Here is a 25,735-nt window from a genome sequence, read left to right as displayed (position 1 = left end):
TCAGACATTCTTAGCTTGGATTTAAGCGATGGGTGTGCGTGATAGCTTGAGGATGTACAGATGTATGGCCACATCCATGCTTTGTTTGCCAAGCGTTTGTCTCTCTTTGACTACACCTCATGAATTTTGGTCTGTATCTTCCTCTGTTTGTCGCTGCAGCTGTAATACAGCATTCTGAATGATACAATGATACATCGCTGGTCACGGCTTTAGAGCGACAATAAGGGAAAACATGGTGCTTTGACCAAATTTAGAGCCTGACTACTGTCAGGATCAATTTCCTCTTAGTCTTATTTAGCCAACTACTACTCATTTAATATGTTTATTAGTATAGTGAAATGTCCACATGAACATTTACAGTGTTAATCAAAGCGACACAAGGGAGCTGCCCAGTATAGCTGCTAACCGTAGGTGTACAGGAGGTCACGTGAAGCAGATAGTGAGGGATTAGGTAGTTGTTTTTTTGTCATGGCTCATGTATTTTTCCAGATTTCAGACATTATCAAGATTCCTTTAATCCATAACATATTTATTTGGAATGTCAATCGATTAATATATTTCATCGCAAATTAATCACACATTTTGTATCTGTTCAAAATGTACCTTAAAGGGAGAATGGTCAAGTATGTAATACTCTTATCAACATGGGAGTGGGCAAATATGCTTGCTTTATGCAAATGTATGTATATATTTATTATAGAAAATCAATTAACAACACAAAAAAAAGATAAATATTGTCCAGAAACCCTCACAGGTACTGCATTTAGCATAAAGAAATATGCTCAAATCATAGCATGGCAAACTCAAGCCCAACAGACAACAACAGCTGTCAGTGTGCTGACTTGACTATGACTTGCCCCAAACTGCATGTGATTATCTTAAAGTGGGCATATCTGTAAAGGGGAGACTCGTGGGTACCCATAGAACGCATTTTCATTTACATATCTGAGGTCAAAGGTCAAGGGACCCCTTTGAAAATTACCATGCCAGTTTTTCCTCGCCAAAATGTAACCTAAATTTGGAGCGTTATTTAATCTCCTTAGCGACAAGCTAGTATGACATGGTTGGTACCAATGGATTCCTTAGGTTTTTCTAGTTTCATATAATGCCATTATCTTCACTCATAGTTTTAAAACTGAGCGCACTACAACCTAATAACTGCAAGTTGCGTTAATGCATTTAAAGAAATTTGGCGTTAAAACGAATTTGCATTAACGCATTATTATCACGTTAACTTTGACAGCCTTAATATTTATCAAATGAAACATAACCAGTTCAGTAAAAATTTAGATGGAGACAATATCTATTTCTGTTGCAATATCTTAAAAATTCTGCAGTAGGTAGGCTAAAACAGGTGACACCCAACAAACAATAGGATGTTTTTCGTATTGTTAAATTGGGAAAACTACCCCCCCGGTGGTTTAGATAGAATAACAGAGCGACCACCCCCTGCTAGCTTTCACGCTCTAGAAACATACGTACATCCATCCACCCATCCGTCGCTCCATGCATTGCTCCGTTCTTTCTGCATAACTGTCAAGAAGGCTGCATTTCCTTTGCATTCATATGCTTTCCGCAGCACACAACGTGCTGCCAGCCAGCTGTAGTCTGCTCTGTTTCCCATCTCCTCTCTCCGTTGCCATCTCTCCCTCTCTCCTTTCACTGTCTGTCGGTATGTCCCACACTCCCCCTGGAAAGACAGCAGACAGGTGTGGCAGGAGAGGAGACAGATGGCAAGGATGACAGGAGAAACTTTTGGGGGGAGGAAATGAAAATCAGAAGATGTGAAGAAGAGGATGAATCCAGCACAAACACACACACACACAGAGACACGCACACACATTTTACTTTTCTGCTGCTTTATTTGCTGGCATAACAACCAGGCACATAAACTACAATTATGCTGTACACGCACGCACACACACACACACACACACACAGTGCATATGCCCTCTATAATAAGCCTTTTTGATGCTTTGGCCTTGAGGCTAATAGGCATGCTGGAGAGTGTGACAGCTTATAACATCACAATGATGGAGATGTCATTGAGCGGCAGTGCTTTATGAGTGACCTGTGTGCTTGTGGCAAAGATTGAACTCCATGCTCTCATCTCCTATATCTGACATGCACACTATAGTAACGCACTTACATACTATATACAGTACACACTATACTGTACACAGCATGAAGACAGATTTGTAGAAAACACACACGCCTACCATATATCCATGGACTTGCATTTGTGCAAATGATTTAGCATGCACTCACTCACACACACCATATGCACGTAGTTTTGTCCTTGCCTTGTCCTCGTTCTAGTCAAGGCCCAGTGCTACCTCTGGACGGGCCATTGACTCTTGTATCTCATAAAGGTACTGTATATAGTAAAACCTATATGTCCTCTAGTCTATTGCGGCCTTAGCACAGGGTATTAAGGCTAATGGGCCTTGTGGATAAGCTCTAAAACACGAGGGCTGATGAAGGTTCATGGCTTTAAAAATGACAATAAACAGGCACTTCCCGGGTCTGTTGTTCCTCGTCAAGGATGATATCGTTGTTAAGTCTGATGTCTACTTCTACAGAAGGTCGTCTTTTCATGATGCGTTTTAAATCGTGGATCAAAAGCATCCATTTTTTTCTTGTTTATTGTCGTCCTCCCACACTCTTTCACCTCTGTCACTCTGTTCTTAGAAAACAAGCTGCTGTGCATCCTTTTGTTTCTGCTCCTACTCAAGTTCTGTTCTTTATTCAGTTTATTCATCTCTGTGATTTGTAATTGTAAAAAAAAAAATCCACAATAAAGTTTCATTTTGTTTCTTTTGCTGGTTTTAGGGTATTTTCTCCAGACGCTGTTCCCGCCCTCCCAGCGTTCCTTCCAGGGCTGCATGCAGGCGATCTTGGTGGACGACCAACCAGCTGATTTGCATGCGGTGGAAAAAGGCACTATGGGAGCTTTTGAGAATGTCAGCCTAGACATGTGTGCAATCATAGACAGGTAAGAGTGCTCATTCTTCACGCACGCACATCCGCACAATCATTCATAAAAGAAAATGAATACATTCAGTCATATGCGAAGCATTAATAAGTGTCATAAATCAAGTGGTTTAAATTGGAATCATATAAACAGTCTTTGCATTCTTATCCAGAGATGTATGACTCAGGGCTCTGGGTGCTGTGTGTGTTACTGCACAAAAATATGTTGGTGTGGCTGTTTTTGTGTGCTTGTCATACTGATAAATGGATATAATTGATGTGATGGATTCACAGTGTAAGGGGATGTGTGTAAACAGTACGTTTTTTTTCATTTTAAACCGAAAGAAAAGAGTAGGATTCATCCTTTGAAAACACTATATGATCTTAATCAAACATCAAAAAGGAGCCATTTCTTTATTTCATTGCCAAGTATAACAGAGCTGGATATTCTGCACAGCACGTCCCAATGTTGGCTCACTGGAAGCATTCATTACAACTTGTTGACATTCCAATTTATTTTCTTGTCATAGACGAGACAAACACATTGGGATGGATTTGTCATATATGGAGTCATCCGTGCCTTGAGCTCAATTTGAGTGCTTCTTTACACTGAATCGGATGCCTGTGTGCAAAACATTTAAGCTTTGTCGACTGGGTTAACCTCCAGGGATTAAAGTCCTTGTCCTATGTTACATAAAAGTCCAGTGGTTTGTCATTCATACGCTGGATATTAAGAACATTTCAGTGATATTTAGAAACAAGGAGAATGGATCGCACCGCTATGGTAAACGTGACTAGGGCGTTACAATTAGGAGTTGACCTTGCGCTGATTGGAACAGCATTTTCCCTGAACTGAGCGATTTGTTTTCAGGTTAGGTTTGCCAATAACACTTACCATCATCAATATCCTCGCCCAGAGAAGTAGACACCAACTGCCACTGCTTGATTTAGATCAATTTTGTCCTCACTTTCCAGAGAGGTCTGGCTTGCTGGGATACTTTATTTGGACCACAGTTTGGGCCATGTTCACACTAGTACAGATTTACACATTACACATTTTAAAAAAGCTATGTCTGTGTCAAGCAGCCTTTCTTTTTGACTCATAAGCATTTTCAGGTAATTTTCTAAAAGTTCACGCCAAACAATTAAACGTTTTTTTTGTCATCTCTGTCTATGTTTGATCGCTTGTGTTGTTATTTTTCTATATGGCGTGACTGTTTTTGTTGTCAGGTGACTTTGTTCATATAGAATAGTGATTTGATCGAGCTTATAAGTGCTACTTGTTAAACAATTTTAACAGATAAAGGACTGAAGTTTTTATTGTAATATATTTTGGTCAAATCACTATTTTATGCCCATGAAGTCATCTGACGTAGTATATAGTAGTATTTAGAAAGTGAATGACCACAGTGTTGGACTATTGGAAGAGGGCCTTTTAATGTGGAAGTGATGTACCGTATATTTGAAGGCAAATAAATTATTTTTTTGGCCACTTTTCTGCAGCGTAAACAAGCTGTGAACTCAACGCTGTACAATATTATCACATTTTAAAATGATGTTAGCATACAGTTAGCTATACTTAACACATCCAGCAGACATTAGTATTCATTTAAAGTCCGGCCAACTGACAAATGTATGTCCAATATTCACTCTCCTAAGCTCTTTCACTAACTCCTGACAGAATGATGTGTCTCTGTAGCTGCTAAATTCCTCACAATGTTAACCAACTAGTCATTTACTTTTTTCTGCCTGGTAGCATACAGTGTGTCTTTAGAGCTTTTTTACTGAAAACAGCTGCCTGCTGTTGCCAAACACAACACTATGAAAGCAGTGAGCCTGAACCAAAACTGTAAATTTGTAGCTCGGGGAAAAAAAAGGGAAACTGAGTTAAAACATGCAATAAAGCTCCGTAGAGTCATTTCATCCATTACTAGTATACAATTATTGATTATAGCTGCTTTAACAATGATATGTTAGCATTTTCAAAATAAAAAAAGCTTTGCTATCACAGTCCATACTACAGTGTGAAACGTTACTCTCTAGAGTTTGAAGGTGAAACATTTAAAAGATGGGGTTTAAGTATTATTTTGGACACAGCCTAACTTACATTTTGACGAAGCTCTCTCTAAGTTATGGATTTGCTGGCAGCCTTCTGTTATCATTTGTTTTGCCTTCCAATGTGAAGTAATGTAGTATGAAATTAGTATTATTGCAGATTGCGGTGCATTAGCGCTGCTGATATAGTTACCAGCAGCGGGCTGACTGCAGTCAGATTTTTAAAACAAACTCTTGTGATGACGTCCACACCAGTTTCCTACCCTTTCTTTTGCCCATCTCTATCGCTTCAACTGTTGTGTGTATCCGCCCTGCAGTATTTGAGGTTGGGCCCTGTCCTGCCATGGAAGATGAATGGGTGCAGTGTTACCATCTAACTAATCAGAATGTCTTTGAAGACAGTTCAATAGCCCTGTCTGACCTCCTTTTGATCAATGCCGTTCCACTGTGGGATTCTGTTCAGGCTGAGATGCTGGAAGAAGCAAAACACACACACACACACGTCTCCACAGACACACACTCATGCTGACACAGACGGGGGCAAGACATGCAAATTAGAATATTCCACAATGTCACTGTCAGTCTGTAAGGATACTGCAACACACACATGAAAGCATAAACACACTCTAGAGGTGCTCCATTCTCTTCATAGATCTTGCTTTTTTCCTCACACAAAGCCCAGAGCACATGTAGTCAGTGTACTTCAGCGCTCACAGCTTGCTGAGCATAATGTCTTTTGTGATTGTCGGTGCCCGTCAATCGTAGCCCATTGTGAAAGCACAATGCCGTTTTGACTGCACTATTTTAGCCTGCCGAAGCTACGAAACATTGTGACATACTTGAATTTGTTAGAATTTTTCTTTTTTCATTAACAGTAAACGCAGTAGCATGCTGAGAAGGTCATGGTTTAATATGATTTGAATACCAACTCCCTTACTTTTTGTCATAAGAACTTTTTTTTTTTGTTCATGTAAAGCCGTGTCGCTGTTGAAATGGCAGCCAGGTACATGTGTAATAGTGTATTTTTATGCATTAGTCAGAGCCAAGATAGCCTTAGAGAGGTGGATGATTATTTTGCAAATGTCATTTTTCTACCCACATCTCATTGTACACATAGTTACAATATAGTCCATTCATAAAAACACACCAGCACTTCATTTCTTCAACGATCGCAACCTTTGTGGCTTGCAGCATGTACTTCCTCACTTTTTCAGAAAGTAAGAAAGTACATTAAGTGAAAGGGATAGTTTGGGTGTTTTGAAGTGGGTTTGGAGAAGGTACTTATCCATAACAGGTGTATTACTTACAGTAGATGATGGCCGGCACGCCCCCAGCTTGGAGAAACAGACAGGAGTCCTGACACCAGAGCAAAGCAATACAGTGCTGTGGACGGGGGGCAGCAGCAAAACGTATTTCAGCCACCTATAAGAAAGGCCCACCTAAAAAAACGTATATCCGTTTAAGTGTACACTATATTTAGAATATTTTTACCGCTTTATCTTGCCGTCAGACAGCCCTTTTCGACAGGGAACTAAACTGAGAGTGAAACTTATTTACGCTCTCTCCAAAGCCGCCAGACTCAGATGACAAAAACAGTATGGATATGTTTCACTTTCAGTCCAGTTCGCCGTCGGAAAATATTTTAAATATAGCGTATATTTAAACGGGTATACATTTTTTTAGGTGAGCCTTTCTTTTAGGTGGCTAAAATCCGTTTTTCTGCAGCCCCCGTCCACAGCACTGTATACAGCTTTGCTCCGGTGTCGGTGCTCCAGTCTGTTTCTCCAAGCTGGGGGTGCGCCGGTCGTCATCTACTGTAAGTGATACACCCACTATGGATAAGTACCTCATAAAACCCCACTTCAAAACACCCAAACTATCCCTTCAATGTCACCTCACTTGACAGCTTACAAACAAATGTAAGTGCATCTGAGTGCTAATACTGTACACAGAGACATAAAAAATAGTCCCAATTAGAGATGCTCCACTGTCAGTGAACTCACAAGCCCACAGTTGTATGCCAGCTTCATAGTCACTGGAGGTTTGACAGCAGTGATCATCAGAGATGGAACGTCTCTGTGCCGCTTAACTGCCCGACTCCCTACATAACTAAAGAAGAACTCGGCATTTTAAAGCCCCCCCTGCCGCTCTTATGAGTCAGTGTTTGTTTTTTTTCCTCCAGCTGGCTTTCCTCTTGACATCACTTTGATTCATTCAAATAATCAGACTCTATTTTAATCACATAATTCGTGCGCGAGTACATGTGTGCGAGTTTGTGAGTGGAAAACCCAGCTCTGAGATTACAGTGCCTTGGGATCTATCCCCACCAGGCCTGCAGGCAGATTAAACCGCAGTACTTTGATGTATTCATGATTTGAGTTGGTATTGAACAAGGAAAAACAGTGATGTCTGAACTGCTACGTGCTCAATTCTGTACTCACACTGAGGCGGATAACACAGTTTACATGCACTACGCTCCTAATTTCTTTGTTGTTTTTGAAATGTTGACACTGAATTGTGACGATACAATTCATCCCTTTCTTTTGGTCAAGAAAAACCCAAACTTGCACATTGCAGCCATCATCTGTCCATTGTCACACATGCTATTAAGTATAAAATAGTGATTAATTGCATCTCATAATTACTTTAAAAAGATTACTAAAAACATCTGTATTGTGTGGTCAGTTACCCTAGTCAGTTCACCCTATACTATCCTCAATACCAGAAGATCGTTTTGTGTTGCCAGTCAACATTTTTAAGATACAGTAATTGACACATTAGACACACTTATGGTCAAAGTCTTGTGTAACAAGGGGCGCTTTCACAAGCCAATATTTAGTCAGTTTTAATCAACCCCTGGAGCGGTTCGTTTGGGCATTTGTGAACGTGGTAATCGTACTCTGATGCGGACCAAAACAACTGGCCCGAGGCAGCTTGCGAGAGGTGGTCTCGGACCGTTTCCAAGCAAAGCAAAATGCAGGCTGCCTGTGCGGGCATTTAGCCACAGGTTAACATGAGTGGGAGAAGACTGACCTGGACTTCCGATGAAGGGGAAGTCCGATGTTTGCTTGGCATCTGGGCCAAAGAGAACATACAGAATATGCTAAATAAAGTCTACAAAAATAATGACGTTTATAAAGTTATTCATAAACTGGAGTAGAAGGGATTCGTGTGCACAGCAGATCAGTGTAATGTGTGCACTGTAAAACCGAACCAGACTAAATAGAAAACAAACCAAAAGTATCAATATCACTCTGATTATACCCAAACGGACTATGGTTTGTGAAAGCGCCCTAAGAATCTAATCTAAATTTCTCACACGTGACAGATGTTTAGCCGGCCATTTTTCATATGTTAATATTGTAAATACTTCATATCAACATAACCAAACTTAAATCTGAATTCCTCACAGGCTGGCAGTGTAGACGTGTGGAAGTATGTGTTTTTGTGTGTGCTTCTGACCTTTACATACATTCTGCTACATTCTAATATTTTTCCCTCTTTGAAAGGCATCGTGTGTTTTGCAAATGTTTAAAAGTACTCTCTCTCTCTCTCTCTCTCTCTCTCTCTCTCTGTCATTCGTTCTCCAGGTGTATGCCTAATCACTGTGAACACGGCGGCCGGTGTAAACAGACGTGGGATAGTTTCAGCTGTACCTGTGATGGAACAGGATACACTGGAGCCACCTGCCACACGTGTAAGTATGCGAGTTTGTGTGTGTATGCCGTTGTGTGCTATTGCCCATCTGTTTTTTTCTCCCCTCACTTGAACACCACTGTGTTCTCTTCCTTGTGCATTTCTATTTTTTTTTTTATTTGGCCTTCCTCTGTTCGCATTTGAGTGATTAAGCTGGTTCTCCTTCCAAAGCCACAATCCTCAGCAGAGGGACAGATGAACTTTTGATGTGTTCAGACGACAGGCTTTACTGACTGCCTTGTGCGTTTTGTTCTGGTCTGAGAAGAGGCAACCCGACCAAAAGCGCCAGCACACAAAGAGAACAGAGTCAGAAAGAGAGAAAAAGCCAAAGAGGGTTTTTTTAAAGGCTTAAAATTTGGAGAATGCCATCCTTCCTCCCATGTGCAACAAACATTGTTCTCTTTTAAGAGAGGATGAGAGGGAGAAGTTTTGGCAATATTGTGTATGTCCAACATAAAACAACACATTAGATATAAATGAAGTGTGAGAAAATTAGAGAATAGAAGAATAGAGAGTGAAAAAGACATTCTTCAGGACACAGCATTGCAGAGGGACAGAGGTTGAATAACATCAGAAAGAAATAAAGCATAGTCAATAAAACAGAAATATGATTAAAAAATGTGTTTGTCCATATTTATGAAGGACTAATTCACTAATTAGAGATAGCTGAAGACACAGCAGCAACCTGGAGATGGTGGGTTGAATCAGGGGACCAGCCAGGAAAATATGCGTTATGAGATTTGATGATTAAATGCATTTGGTTTAAAAATCTGTGCTATGCGAGTCGCCAGACCTCACTTTAAGTGCTAAGAGTAAACTATTAGTTCATTAATCAATTAGTGGAAAGTAGAACACACTCTGCACAGCACTGTAGCCTGCAGCTCTAAGCCAAGAAGAAGACCATGACATTTGCATTTTGGAACATAAAACAAATCCGGCTTGGGGCCCTTCTGTGTGGAGTTTGGATGTTCTCCCCGTGTTAGCGTGGGTTTTCTCCGGGTTTTCTCCGGGTTCTCCGGCTTCCTCCCACAGTCCAAAGACATGCAGGTTAGGTTAAGTGTTGACTCTAAATCGCCCGTAGGTGTGAATGTGTGTGAATGGTTGTCAGTCTCTATGTGTCAGCCCTGTGATAGTCTGGCGACCTGTCCAGGGTGTGCAACGCCTTCACCCAATGTCGGCTGTGATCGACTCCAGCCCCATCGCGACCCTGAATAGGATAAGCGGTTACAGATAATGGATGGATGGATGAATATATATGTATAATTATTTATCAGCCGATAGCTCAATATCAGATTTTTTTACTCCCTAATATCGGCCCCATAAATTCCATATCAGTCGGGCTCTAATGCGAACAGATCGAAATTTTGTGGCGTCTTAAAAAATAATTGGATGTGGTTGGTTTACCAGTTATAGGCTACAAGCTACTGATATCTTCTCTTATACTACTTCAATTTAGATTTATGTTCAAGTTCATTTCTTTAATGACTGTAATTCAGTTCAGGTAAAGGTTACAGTGAAGCGTAGGTGTTGCAGAGCTTTTATCTGGATATTTTATGCATTTTTACTCTGAACATAAATTAGCCAAACGTGATTTCTGATCTCTAACTTTCTCTGTTGGCCTTTGAAGGATTTTGTTGTGTCCCCGCGCTGTTAAGAAATCCTGAGAGAAGGGCTGGTTATTCAGCTCCCATTGTGTTACAGCCTTTGACCGATGGCTTTGAACCAGAAGTAGTGCCTCGACAATTTTGTTCAGTTTCTTGTGAGATGGTTCAGCAGGGTCAGTTCCTCCCAAGAGAGGAAGAGCACGTCCTCTCAGCAAGCAACTGCATCACTGAACTCCTGGATGAGTAGAGGGATATCATGGAGAAAATTGACCAATAATGAAGTAGTCAGAAGATGTAGAGAAAAGAAAGATGGAAGAAAGGATGATCAAAAACAGAAACCATAAGAAAGAGCTACGGGAGAGAAAAAAGGCAGAGTTTTTTTTTGTTCTTTTTAAACTCAGTATTAAGCCTGTGAACAGTCTTGCCTCAATCAACGAAGTTTCACTCCAACATTTCTCTTTGAACTGAAATTCTTCCTCCCCCCCCCTCTTTCTCTGTCTGTGTGTGTAGATCAACACAAACATAGCATCAATATGTTGTCAGATAGATTGCTAGACTGTGTGGGACAAAACACCACTCCTTGACAGGCGCTGAATAGAGACTGGCAACCACATGAAATTGCCTTCTGGAAGGAGGGAAAAAAAGAAAACAACTTTGGACATTGATGTTTTAGATCCATCCCGAAATTCTACAAATTCATTCATCTTTGGTCCAGTACATGAAAGAAATATATTAAAATGTGGACATGCAGGCTATCTTTGGGGAGGTGTATCATCTTTATTGTCATACTGTTGTTATTGTGGGCAGCATATAGTAGTAGTATAATATCATGACTTACACTGTGATTCCTCACCCGACCCAAGATATCACAAAATAGATTTGAGTGGATTACTGTAATGAACTCTTTTCCAGCGACAGGACAGAAAATGAAAATAACTACCATGCAAATCTCTGAACACTTTCGTGTTAACCAGAGGATTAGTGTTGTCCAACATATCGAAATATCGATACTGAATATTTGAAACTGTTTCAATAATCATTTTCCACAGTATCGATACACGGGTATTTTCTTTTAATAAAATTTTTAAATTTCACGCCCTCATGGTTGTGTCAATTCTTCCCCGTGGTATTAAAAATGGTATTGAATATCAATATTTTTCAAGATATTGTATCAAAGTTAGAAATTCCAGTAACATGACAACACTACAGAGGATCAACCCCTCTGATTTTGGATTAAAACATGACCTCAACACTGCCACCACCCTCAGGCCAACCTTTACATTTTTGTAAAGATGTTAGAATAGCAAAGCTGTCTCTCCATTCTCCATCCATCCAACAACAGTGCTGTTTGAAATCATTGTCACAAAATGTGGATATTTTCCAAAATCAACATATATCTCATGACACAGTGTAAAATAAGCAAACAGATGTGTTTTACTGTTATACATTACACAAGAACAAACTCTTTGCAGGTGTTGAACAAAACTTTTGTTATATACTTTAGCAACACATTTTGTTCATTTTTTTAAATTTTGCCCAGAATCATTAAAACTTTATAATATGTATTTGTCACTCAGCCTTATCCAACATTTTATTTTATTGAGTCTGGAGCGTCGTGTACGTAACAACCTCAGTGGCTATGGATTTTTGTTTTCTTGTTTCCTCCTCCTCCCGCTCATCTGTCTTCTTATTTCTCTTTGCTCCTGCCCCACCCCCAGCTATCTATGAGCCATCATGTGAAGCCTATAAGCATCAGGGCAGGTCCTCTGACACCTACTGGATCGACCCCGACGGCAGCGGACCCCTAGGCCCCTTCAAAGTCAATTGCAACATGACAGGTGTGTGCGGGGGAGAGCCCAAAATCGCTATTTGTGTGTGTCAGTGTGTGTGTGTGTGTGTGTGTTTGTGTGCACACTTCCCTTCCCTGTCCAGCCCTGGTGACCTGTGAGGGAAGAAAAATCTCCAGCCCTCCTCATTCTTAACCTCAGACAGCGGCACTCTTAACCTGCTCTACCTGGGGTTTCCATGGCAACACGTCACAGCTACTGACATCTAACTCTGAAGGAGCAGCCACCACAGACACACACAGATACACGTACACACCCACCACAAGCGCATATGAAACGGACCTGTTATGCAAACCTAAGAGTGCTCCAACGGTCTGAGTGACACTTCTGTCACTCATACGCACACACATCTTTTCTCCAACTCCACGCTCACACACACACACATACACTTACACACACAGAGAGAGCGGAATAAGTAGATCGTCTGGAACAGCAGAGCACACAGGCAGAGCAAAGGCGAGACTTTTAATGAAATGTCACTGCACTCCGCTGGCTGGCCCCCTTAGTCACGCTGAATAGCACACTCACACATACCTCAGAAATGTTAAGAGTTTCTTTTTCTCACACACACACACACACACACACACACACACACCTCCGAGACCTGGAATTCACACACACATATTCCCTGACTGACAGTGTGAATGAACAGGGAGATGTCTGAGTGACTGGCTCATGTTATAACAGCACAGAAGTGTCTATTAAACCCTGGAGTCACATAGCTGTAACTTAGATTTCACAGAAAGAACTTCACTGCCATGACAGCCAGTTGTCTGTGTATGTGTGTGTGTGTGTGTGTGTGTGTGTGTGTGTGTGTGTGTGTGGAGTTGGGTAAATCTACTGTTTGTGTAATCTATGTGTACTTAAACAAAAGATGTACTACATCTATCAGGTTTATTCTTGCAGTTGAAGAATAATTCTTAACATGCTAATATGTTTGTGTTTGTAGAGGACAAAGTGTGGACGACAGTTATGAACAACCTGCCACCCAAAACTGCAGTGATTGGCTCCAGTAGAGAGAGACGCACCGTCTTACAGGTCAACTACAGTGCCTCTATGGACCAGGTAACACACACAGACACACTGACACTTACATTATGCATAGAAAGTCTTGTGTTGCAACGTTTCGGTTTTAGATTTTCTACAATTCACCTAAAAAACAAATCAAAAAAGCAGATAAAAAAGGCATTGATGCCTGGAACCAAACACAAAGTAAAAGTGATGTGTTATTATTTTATGAAAATACAATGGAAACAACAAGAAGGTATATAATTTTATATTTGTATAATATGATATTGTGAAAATTGTAGTCATCGGGCTCTTAGTTTCATGCCAAGAGACTATCGACATCCTCTTTTGGAAAATGTGATTTCAAAGTGGCAGATAATCTCTCAATCAACACAGTTAGCATCTATTTAATGATATCCCACACTTGAAGGCAAGTCTCACAAAAACAGTTTCCAACAGGGTTGTTCGTTGAATTGTGTTGCCATTTTCCCCTAGACTACATTGTGCCAACATTTTCTACTATGTCAGACTGCCTTCTGAGTTGTTTGCTGATCAAAAGCTCCTTTGTTTTTCTCACTCAATACACACCGGAAAGAATCGCCCTTTGATGGACTCCTACAAGTCACTCACAGTGATCCACAAAGAACAGTCGTGGCATTCACGTGCGGATATTTGTCGACTGAGGCCTTGTACTCGGCCTCACCAAAGTCTCACCATGGGAGTACGCCTGCTTAACAGCCACACAGCGACACCTCAGTCTGTACTGCCTAAAACAAAGTACCAGAAGTAAATTGTAACTGTACAAGTCACTTTTCCCATGATGGCACAACACAGGAGCCAAACACCACTTATTAAGTCAATCAGTGTTGGGTAGTTGAAGCTTTACAACTAACCCTTTGACATGTTTTGTCTGCAAATGCATTGTTAACAGCTAGTCAGAGCTAGCAGAGCTGTGCATTACGTTTTCTGTTAAGTTAGTCCAGTGCTGACGGAGTGCTCTTGAGAATCTAGTGAAACTCGATTGCCCAGTCGCAAAAGACGATACTCCGGTACCAAGTCGATTGCCAAAATGCTTGTTTTTCTACAGTACCGTAGGTAACGGGGTACAGGGCTTGAGACGATCAAAACTTTCCCTGATAATGCTACATTGTGAACAACAAATCCGTCTTGAAATCAGCAGGAGGAGAGCTAGTTAACGTTAGCTGTAAGCAGCTGGTGTACAGTACAGTCCTGCTTGGCTAAGTAACATAGCTAACATCTAATGTACGGAGGTTGCATTAAGTTACATTATGATGCGTTCAAGCTCTATTCAGTTTAGCGATGATAAATTATAACGTTATCATGATGTGTTCAAATTGTTTTTTGGCGAGAAACTTGAGGCGAATCAACAGGGATGAATATTAAATTTGCAAAAAACAATGTGCAAACATTATTGTGTTGTTTTTGTTTTTTACCGTGGTATTGAATTGGGTATCAAGAATCGTGGAAACTCACTGGTATTGGTGTTGACTTCTAAATTTATGGTATCGTGACATCCCTACCTGTTTCCATGATTTATAAATCAAGTAGAGGAGTAGGCAACCTGATCAAGTTGGGTTGAGGTTTCCACATCCCCAACCTGAGGCAATATAATCAAATGTAAAAAATCAGATGGATTTGATGTATTCTGACATTCTTGCTTGTTATTGTTCGTATTAGTGACTACCCATCTTTCTACAGTCTTTGGCATTGAGAGTGAAGTGAGTAACCATGCTAACATTTATGCTGTCCCTGTCCCCTGACAAACCTACACTATCAGCAGCATCATATAATGACTCAGTCTTAATTCTTTCAAATGCACAATGATAATCTAACACAAGTGCTCCACCTCATGTCTCTACCACTTGTCTGCTGTGGTTTTGTAAAATACAGCTCAGACTACCTGAATCTGTTCTCTCCCACCAAGGAGTCGATACTCTCTGGTGAGTGGTTCCACAGGTCACATGAGGATGCCAGCTTTTTCCAGTTGTCACTCTCCGTCAAAAGCAAACTGTGTGTGAACTTAACACTTAACTTTTCAACGCTCCAATGAAGGAGTGACAGCAGTTTTTACCTGCAGTGTGTACAAGACCACTGTGTTCCACTGGATGACAGGGCTTGAGTAGCATATCCTTCCTGTAATTATGTTCCCTCCTAATTTGTGTGGATCACTTGTTCCATTTTCAGCTTCTCTAAATCACGGGAAGCTAAATTAAAACAACATTACATTGCACTTTGTTTCATTTCACAGCTCAATAATTAGCTTTTACATGAAATTGTCCTGTCTGGCTGAATAAGATAAAATGAAAACGCATATCCGTGCCTGTGTTTCCAGGTGACAGCCATCACCACCAGTGCAGAATACTGTGAGCAGCAAATCGCCTACAGCTGTCGCATGTCCAGACTGCTCAACACTCCAGGTAAGGGCTGAGAACGGCATCTTTATTCACCACTGACTCACACACGAGTACACAGCACTGAGACAGGCAGGATGTTCTTTTTGTCACATAGTCAGCATTTGATGGGAAATTCATAATAACTACAACACTCTCTCCCCATCTCCTTTTGTCTGGGGATGCTACAGATGGAGACAGTAAAACATGAAAAACCTGGGCAAGTCATTGACTTTGAAATGAGCTATGTCCAGGCCTGGAAAGGTTTTGAGAAAATAAATAAACCCACAAAGTTTTGGAAAAGTCGTGGAAATAATTTACATGTATATCTACCGTATGTGGTTCAATTAAGATCAGTTGAGATAATCCCTATGTTTTTTTAATCAAGTCAAGTTAGAGCAGAATCACTCACGTCTACATTGTGTTCTGTGCATGAGGTGATGTCCTTTCTGCACTGAGATAAATGTTAATTTGCACTAGGCAAAGTGCAAATTTTATAATGTTTGGCTTCACATGGACAAGTGTATGGCATGCCTTGAACCGGGATATGCAAAATGTGGACTGTGTAGAAAAACATTTGTCATTTTGAATGAGGGTGAGGCAGCACTAGCTAGCCATGCTAATGGATGGAAGCACCAGGCTGCTGCTGCTGCACACAAATCAGCGCTCACTTTTTCACTTCGGCAACCAGCCTGTCTTTTATCTGCCGCTAAGAAAATGCCCATTTCGGATGCTGTATCCAAACATGAAGCCTTAAACTGCAGAGGTACTGTGGACATTTAAAGGTCCCATATTGTAAAAACTGAGGTTTTCATGTCTTTTATATTTTAGATATATAAATACTGTGAAAGTATTCAAAACATCAAAACAACAGCGTATATCAAAACGCTCAATCCACAGAGAAATACACACAGCCTGTATTGAGAAACTGTGCCTTTGAAACAAGCTGTTGTGATTTCTGTCTATTTGTGATGTCACAAATCTACAATACATAGACCATTTCACAGTTTTAAATGTAAATATTCTAAATGTGTCCCAGTTTATTTACGGTAGCAGTGTATGTGAATGACATCAGTTGACAGGAAGTAAACATGGACCCCAAGCTGTTGCCTAGCAACGCAATTCCGTTGAAATGCACTTAAACGGAGCGTTTCAGACAGAGGGGAGTGCAGGTATATTCAGGCTGACAGTACGAGGAAAATAAAGGGTTTTTTTAACATAAAAGCATGTAAAGATGTTCTAGTAGAAACACCAAATACATGTATGAACCTGAAAATGACCATGATATGGAACCTTTAAGACGACTAATTTGCACAATTCCTACAAGTTGTGTGAAGAAACAAGCCATTTTCAAGTCATATTCCCCGACAACCAGTTAGCAGCCAAATTTGCATGCGGTGAACACAACTTCATATATATATGTACATCTGGGTTTGCTTCTTACTTTAAGTAACTGACTTTGTCCAAAGCATCAAAGCATACATCATTATTTAATGAAAGCCTGAACCACTACTTACAGGCTAGACAGATAGACATGCATATCAGGCTATAGGACGACACTGGGGTGAAGATTTAATACATCAGCTCTGGATAGAGAAAATGAAGCTGCTCTCAGAGATCAGATTCATGAACTTTGTCGGAATCTCAATGGACGGGCTGATCATGAATTGGAAAGTAAAGACAGTTCTTGGGTTGATATTGGATTTGCAGTAGAAGCCACACTAAACCAACTCAGGTTAACTTCAGGGAATTTGTCCCCCAAACAGATCAAGTTTATATGAGACAATGGGGACAAAATCATACTTTTTCAGAGTGTTGGATGTGGTGAAGTTTCTACTTGTCCTATCTCATGGACAGGCCAGTTTTACTGTAAGAGAGCATTTCCCATCAACAAAGAATTGGCTGTGGAGAATCAGAAGTTCCTGTCAAACTGCAAAAGCAAAAAAAAAGATTGGAGATCGAAAAGCAGATTGTTAAGAAGCTTGCAGAAATTAACAAGTGTGGAGGTTGTTTTTTTGGGAAAAAACAGGGAAGGCGCTCTGCTGTTTATTAAAAGTTTGTATTAAAAAACAGTTAGTTCCAACCTTACACTGCTGCTGATATGTGTCAGTGTTACTGGATAAAATGTTTACTTACTTATTTTTCCAATCAGTATTGCCTCATTTATGTTATTTGAGGCTACACAATTGAATTCCAGGGTTTCATCCCTGCAATATGTTGTTTTTTTCCTTTAATTTGTCACCCATCTGTATCTTTGACTGTTGCTTTCATCCTGTCTTTATCTAGCACTACAGATGATAGTACTGAAACAGACCAATGGAAATGAGTTGGGGCCTGGCAGGGCTCATTCTGAGTAGATTAACTTGGATAACATTCATTTGGCTTAGATTTGTTTGGACTCAGTCAGTTTGGCTGTAATGTGCTTGAGCAAGGCCTGGCAGGGTTTTCTGTCAGTTTGGTTTGGATTAGCTAGGCTGGCTGGTGAAACGGTTGAGTTGTGTAAGGTGTGCCCTGGATTAGATACGTTTGATTTGTGCTGTGGTTGGGTTTAGTGGACTTTCAAACAGGGTTTTGAATAGTTTTTAAGCAATAGAGAAGGGGAGAAAAGAGGGACAGCAGCTGTGTTTTACTCTTGTTTTGCTCTTTCTGTGCAAAGATTGGTACTTAATATCTATATACTGTATGTGTGTGTGCGCCTTATTCACAGTGCTGTGTGCTTTTCACTGTGAGAATAACAAGTTTGCTGTCATTGTCAGAACCGTTTCTGCCTTTTTCTTCTGTTTCCTCTGACTAATACACACTCTCTCTCACACACACACACTTAGTACACGCACGCATAAACACAAAGACCCACCTTAGGGATAGCTTCATAAAGACAAGACACGGCTGGCAATTAGAGTGAGTGAGAGGAGATAGAAAGAGGGTGAGGGAGGGAGAGAGGACTCCACGTTTGTTAGATGTATGCCCGCGTATGTGTGTGTTTGTGTATGTGTGTGTGTGTGCATGGTCCTTGATTGACTGAGGAGGAATAAAGCAGTAGGTGGTAAGTAATAGCTGGGTATTAGTGCAGCAGAGCAAAACTTTGCCATTAACTCCCACTGCATTGAGAGATGGCACCTACACCTGCGAGGGAAACACAAATATACACACACCTTCTTAATACGCTCTTTTTTTACACTCAAGCTTAAAGTGCTGTTGTGTGAACACACACACACAGGCAAACACCCCTCCCACAACCACACAGTCAGTCCTTCATTAACCAGTTTACTCCTAATTCACTACCTTGCAAGTTAAGGGAAATCCAATTACCAGTTTAGAATGACTGAGGAAGTAGAACCGGGGAAAATCATTTACCCAAAAATATGCTTCATAAATTAGCTGTCAGCTTTCATCAAATTACACTGTCAACAGCATTTTCCTCTGTGAACCACAGGCGCACGCACACACATACGCACGGCTATACACACAGACGCACACTTGCTACTCTTCCACTTTTTTTTTTTCTCATCCAGATCTCATCTATTACACTAGGGCTGGCATTTTAGAGCTAAACGAACCGTTAAATGGGAATTATATTCTGCCACCAGTGACATCCGTAATTTGGAACTTGGCCAGTAATTGTCCTAATTGTCTGACCCCTTTTTCACCTCTTCCCCGTATTCTGTCCCTTTACTCAAACATATCCTGCACCCGCAAACACACACACACACACACACAGTTTGTCTCTGTCCAACATTCGCAAGATGGGTAGATAAAATAATGGGAGAGCGTGATGCTGATGCATGCAGCAACACACACACACAAAGACACAACTCAAAGAGACACAACCCCAGGCAATATTTCCCTTTTCTCTCCTGCCTCCCCTATCTCACCTCTTCCTCTCTCCACTGCTCCCCGTCATCTTCTGCATCCACATTTATCAATTTATATCCATTTATTCTCTCCCTTTACTCCACACTTACCTCCTCTACTGCCCCTTTGTTTTCCCTCTCATCCCATTTACCATTTTCAAGCCTCCATTTTTTGCCATTCTCCCATTTTTCACCTCCAATTTTGCCTCACATTATTTTCCTCTTTCCTTTTTCAAGCTTCTTTTTTTTCTCCCCATCCCATCTCTCTGCCCCTGTCTTCTCACTCACTCTGTCGAACACTATTTCCATTAGTGTTGGAATAGCGGCTTTTAAAAGGAGAATTAGCTCCCTTCACTAATGATTTAGAATTGTTCCTTTCAGCGTAAACAACCTGTAAACAACCAATGGCACAAGGCTTGGCACAAAAAAAAGCCCTTGTGCAGATGCAGAAGCAGATAAAAACACACAGCTCTTGTTCTCCGACACACATACAGCCACGGACGAGTTTGGATGCTGAAGTTTGAGTGCTGCACATCAGTTGCCTTGAAAGTTTGCAAAGTAATTGTATTACTTCTTTAAGTTTCCTTGTCACTGTTGCTCCTTCTTCACTCTTGGAAATGTACATTATGTTTGTATGTACCTGAAGTCATGGTCCCATCTGTTTGGCTGAGCATTGTGCGATCAGTGTTCTGCACTTGACCTTAATCCACATGTGTAGAAGTTGGTGGTACCCTAGTAACAGCCTGAAATTACCCATTACAACTCTCAACAACTCTTCCATCATTTTCAATTTTCATGCTTTCTATAATGTCTGCCAGGACAAGGTTAGTGGAGGATTTTGTTGTTTGTCCATGCCCTCTGGAACAACACTTAAAAGTTTTTTTTTCTGATCTGACGCCACTATCAACAAGATGACATAATGTGTCTGTATTTCCAAAACAGTTACAAACCAATGTTGCAAAAGTAAATCAGTTTTATGATCTGAGAACGCTACGGTTAAGGTTTGGTTAGGTTTAAACTAGGGCTGTCAAAGTTAACGCGATAATAACGTGTTAACGCAAATTTGTTTTAACGCCAATCATTTCTTTAACGCATAACGCAATCGATCTTTCGGAGATTGTAGCGGGCTCAGTTTTAAAGCTAGAGTGAAGATACTGGTATCATATGAAACTAGAACACCTAAGGAATTCATTGGTACCATGGCATACTAGCTTGTCGAGAAGGAGGTTAAATAACGCTCCTAACTTGCGCAAAATTTTCAAAGGGGTCCCTTGACCTCTGACCTCAAGATATGTGAATGAAAATGGGTTCTATGGGTACCCACAAGTCTCCTCTTAACATACATGCCCACTTTATGATAATCCCATGTAGTTTTGGGCAAGTCATAGTCAAGTCCGCACACTGACACACCGACAGCTGTTGTTGGCTGTTGGGCTTGAGTTTGCCATGTTATGATTGTATGCTGAATGCAGCACCTGTGAGGGTTTCTGGCCAACATTTCTTTTGTGTTGTTAATTGATTTCCAATAATATATACATACATTTGCATAAAGCAAGCATATTTACCCACTATCATGTTGATTAGAATATTAAATACTTGACAAATCTCCCTTCACATCTGTACATTTTGATAACAGATAAAACATGTGTGATTAATTTGCAATTAATCGTGATTAACTATGGACAATCATGCAATTAATCACAATTAAATATTCTTATCGATTAACAGCCCTAGTTGTTTGGGTAAAATTACTACTTTATTAAGGTTAGGGGACCTTTGTCGTCATGGTTACAGTAATAACCACTTGGTTAAGGTTAGGGAACGACCACAGTAATGGTTGAAAGAAGCGAACGTTGACTGTTGATAGGAAATGGCAAACAAACAGCGAAAAGTAAAGCCACCAACAACCAAAAGCACAAACGTATACATATGTAGCATGTTTCTTTACTGAACAAACTCTTTCTCATTCACACACAGACACTGCCAGATGTATTCACATATGTGCACACACTCAGAGCTTTTGTTAACTTATGAAAACAAGTGTTTTTCTCTCTATATTTGCCAGACTTGCCTGAAGCGATTGATAGAATAATTTATAGAATCCAGGCTAATGAAGAAAGCAATATTTCAAACAAATGAGCTCATTAATCCAGTGAAGTGGTCTTCGCTAAGACGTAAGTGTCTAATATGTGCACAGTTTAGAGGCAACGCTAATATGAAGAAGCTTTGGCTGAGTCGCTGACCAAGCGAACACGTCTACTAGACTTAATAAGTTATTCCAATTTTGTGCTTGGTGGACAGGGGCTTGTAATAGATGTCTGTTTACCCAAAATGGCAGTAAAAAAAGTGTCTCTAATAACATGATAAATGAATGCTGTAAATGCCTCAATACGATATCTTATCAATGGTTAAGTTACACATAAAGTTTAACTTATTGACTGTGTGTAGCATTACTGACTCAAACTTTTTTTGTAATAAAATTGTCATCCAATCGTGTCATCAAACTATCAAACGTATTTTGTTCTCAAGTGCAAAGTAACACTGGCAGCAGAATTCACTTCCAGCAAATCGTAATGTTTTGTGATAAATTGTGATTGCTGATAGCGCTGCATATCCAGCCTTTTTCCTTCTGCTAAGGTAAGCTTTCACTTGCTGTCAGCAGAGCAACATCCAATTAATCTGGGGTGATGTCATAAAGTTAACAATGACTTCTTCTTTTTTTCTGTCCAGTCATGTCAAAAGTTATTATGATACCGGCAAATACTGTCATTATAAAGTGTTATCATTTCAGGAGTTTATCACGTTATGGAATTTTGTTATGTTAGCATATTTATTGGCTGTTAAAATGTTACAGGCCTCTAAAAAGGAGGTACAGCTAAGTGATACGGCAGCTATATACAGTAGATGGATGGGAAGGGGAAATGTTTACAGAGTGGGGAGAATAAAATGGAGAAGGCTGAAGAGAGAGAAAGTGGAGCAGAGGGAGAAACTGAAACTCTCTCCAAGCCGTCAACACACTTCAGTCCCAGGTCGAGCAAAAGGACTGGGCTATGGCCAACAACAGACTACTGATCTCTGATAGCAGGGTGGACAGGAGGGGACTCAGTGAGAAAGAATGGACATGGGACAATTGAATAACTGGCTAAACATAGAGGTATGAACATCACCAAAAGCTTGATTTATTGGCTTTATTAAGTTTTCCTCAGCATTGTTTTAATGAATATTCAAGTTCTTTTTTTGTCATATGCCCAAAAATTACAGAGAAGCAGTGGTTTACAATGACAATCTTAGATCTCAGGCTCCCTCCAATAATGCTCATTTAAATATGTATAAAAAGAAAAACGCACAAGTAAAAAATCGGAAGATATAAAATAGTGCAGAAGTTAAAATATAGGGATGAAATATATGTAATAAATGTATATGCGTAAAGCCTGCCCGCTCGCCGGCTCTCATCCCCGGCTCTCTGTACCCCGCTGTTGCCTGGTAAAGGCGGCGGTATCGGCCGCAAGATATTACTACTGACATTCCTGTACTTTTACGTCTTAACGTTTGCTGTATTAGCCATGTGTTTACTACATGCTTATTTGCATATAGAGCGGGGAAGATCGGATCACAAGTGGTCACTCAAGATGCTAATGGAGACGCAATCTAATGCCAGGTGTGAACAGACGTAGTCAGAGCTGTCCACTTGTGATCGGATCACCCAAGACGCATGTTAATGCCAGGTCTGAACATGGATTAAATACAGAGATGTAAACAGGTTATGTATATATACTGGTCACGTGGTGTGATGTTTTGTAAATGGTTTGACCTACGGCTCATGAAGTCTGGTATAAAAGGGTCCCACCCGTAACAACCATGAATGAAAACGCAGGTTAGAAAATTGGTCTTAGGTGTAAATGAGAGCCAAAGGAAGTGAGAGTGAAGCACACAGGAGGAGAGGGGAGAATCGGGGGTGGCCAGAGATGTGAGATGAGCGTGGTTCAGGATAATGAGGCTGTGTGTATGCATGGCGTGGTTACAGTCTTATTCCTTGGGCACTTCTGGTCTCAATTATTGCCTCACAAGTCACAGAAAGCCAACCACTGTAATATTCCACACACACTCACAGGTCTTACCCATAATGACTTTATTCTGCAGCGCTGGTTAACCACTCGTTTATTTTTTTCTCTTGTTTGTGGTTTTTGATGTTCATCATTAACCTTTACAAATGCAGTAGTGTGCAGACAATTGTTTTTTCCTATCTCGCTTTCGCTCTTAAGCTCTTGTGTCTCTCTGCAAACAGCAACAGCTACCAATAATGGTGCACTGCTGTGGAATGTGAACAAGGCTATAGCTGACATCCAGCTGAACTTCAAAAGTATGTCCCTAATTATGTTTTATTGGGAAATATGAAATCAGTAACTAATCTACAACGAGTGCTGCTGACTCCTCTGCTGTGTGGCTTTTATATCAACTCATACCTGTTACCTTGTTTTTGTCTTTTATATTTTTACTGCTTATTACAAACAAATAAGATCAAGCTGACGACGGACCTTGTTGTTGGTTTTTAACTGTTTGGGATGATGTCATTATTCATTTTAATACCCCTTTATATTTCATCTATAACACTTTTTTATTAGCCTATTGTGCCCGCACACTGCCCGATTGTGCCACGTCTTTCATTACCCGACTAATGTTCTGGTTACAGTGTCATTAATTTGTGAAGGCACTCCAGGCAAGAAGCAAGTCAGGGGCCGAGAGAGAACAAGAGCTAATATATCGAAAGACAAGAGAAAGGAGAACTATCACCAGCGCCCTCGGGCGGCTCTCTCTCTCTCGCTCTCCCCATCACCCCAGTGTCCGCCTTTCTTTCTCCCTTCCTTTTCTTACCCCCTGTAGACAAGATGCTAATTAACGTTAAATTATCTTCTCTATCTTTCCCTGCTTTAAAAGCACTGATGAGAATCCACCTCCCTTCAAGGTTGCAGGCAGCTTTTTCCCACCCACCCCAACCCATTACGGGCTGGTGCTGAGGGTGTTCAGTCAGTTGATAAGAGGCATTGGAGTCTGACGTGTAAAGTTAGGCTTTATATAGAACAGCAAATTAACGGATGGAATTAGCCTGAAACCTTTCTACAGCCTTTCAGATAGGTTAGAACTGGAGACACTTGAAGACATCTATGGCTGTGGTGGTTGAAGGTTTGCTAATGGGAAACAGCAGGCGGGTGTGGGCGGGGTTTTTTTGTGACAAAGTGATGTTTAGTGAGAGACACTGTACAAGAAATAGAGCAACAACGTGTGATCCGTCACAGAGAAGCCCTTGTCATTTACATCCCGAAATGTGTGCTCTCTTGCCTCAGTAATGCGTCATTGCCCGGGATAATGCTGTCATACGTTGTGTTGACAGAGCCATGTGTCTTATCCCACACCATGTCTGTCTACCTGAGTGCAGCACTTACAGCTCAAAGCCACACCGGTGCCGGTGTCGAAGGAAAAGAGTATAACATTTTACAGTACATTAAGTTGGAGTAATAAGGTGTTTGCAAGGCAGCAGCATCATCGCTCTCTTTTTTTTCTCTTTTGTTTCCTCGGCTTTTTCTTCCTTCGTATTTCTGTTTCCTCTCTTTCTCTTGTCGTTTTCTCTCCCGTAGTCTCTTAGTCACACAGACTTGTGTGAGCGTCCCAAGGGTGCTAAAGTTAGGGGCCATAGTGTGTAACTGTGTATCCGTCTGATGTCTGTCTGTGTGGATGGATGGTGTGTGCGGTGTAGCTTTTGTAAAGACAACACCAGCTGCTAGTGAAGCTTTCGGTGCGTGTGTGTGTGTAGTTTTCAAAGCCTCCATGTCTCTCTCTCACCCAGTACTTGTGTGAGTGTGTGTGTGTGTGTGAGAATGTGTGTGTGTGTTTGTGCTTATTGGCATTGCCATAGAGTGAGCAGTCCATGCCTGCTGCCCACTGGCTGTAGCATTCATCCAGCATGTCAAATACTCTCTGCTCCCAGTCTGCCCAGTGTTGGGCAGAGTGCACAAATTCTGTTTTAACACAAGCAGAGACAAGAAGTGGCCATGATGGAATTAACCTGAGCAGAAGTTTAATTGTTAAGAAGTACATAAATTAGTTTTAAAAAAAAACTATGTATGTATCAATCTAGTGCACACTAAAGTCAAATTCAACTGTAATTTCTAAACTGATCTCAGTGGATTAGTTTTCCAGTAATACACGAACCATACAGAAATAATGTCAAATATTCAAAGTGTTGTGTTTTCCTTATAAGTAGTTTACACATTTTCATGTTTTTTCACGCGAGA

The 25,735-nt window shown here is 40.7% G+C and overlaps 1 protein-coding gene across 4 annotated transcripts in view; it reads left to right on the top strand.

Moving 5' to 3' along the window:
* Positions 1-25,735, top strand: part of cntnap2a (contactin associated protein 2a) — a 393,831-nt gene that overhangs the window by 254,339 nt on the left and 113,757 nt on the right. For all 4 annotated transcript variants that reach the window (XM_074622116.1, XM_074622115.1, XM_074622117.1 and 1 more), the window contains 5 exons: positions 2,833-2,995; positions 8,619-8,725; positions 12,047-12,166; positions 13,125-13,240; positions 15,537-15,621. In XM_074622116.1, coding sequence (XP_074478217.1) covers positions 2,833-2,995; positions 8,619-8,725; positions 12,047-12,166; positions 13,125-13,240; positions 15,537-15,621 — 591 coding nt within the window. The remainder of the gene's footprint in view (positions 1-2,832; positions 2,996-8,618; positions 8,726-12,046; positions 12,167-13,124; positions 13,241-15,536; positions 15,622-25,735) is intronic.

This window comes from Sebastes fasciatus, chromosome 21, assembly GCF_043250625.1.
Source record: "Sebastes fasciatus isolate fSebFas1 chromosome 21, fSebFas1.pri, whole genome shotgun sequence".
Classification (NCBI taxonomy): Eukaryota; Metazoa; Chordata; class Actinopteri; order Perciformes; family Sebastidae; genus Sebastes; species Sebastes fasciatus.
Note: the sequence above shows the minus strand (reverse complement) of the source record. Positions and strands in the feature narration are given on the sequence as shown.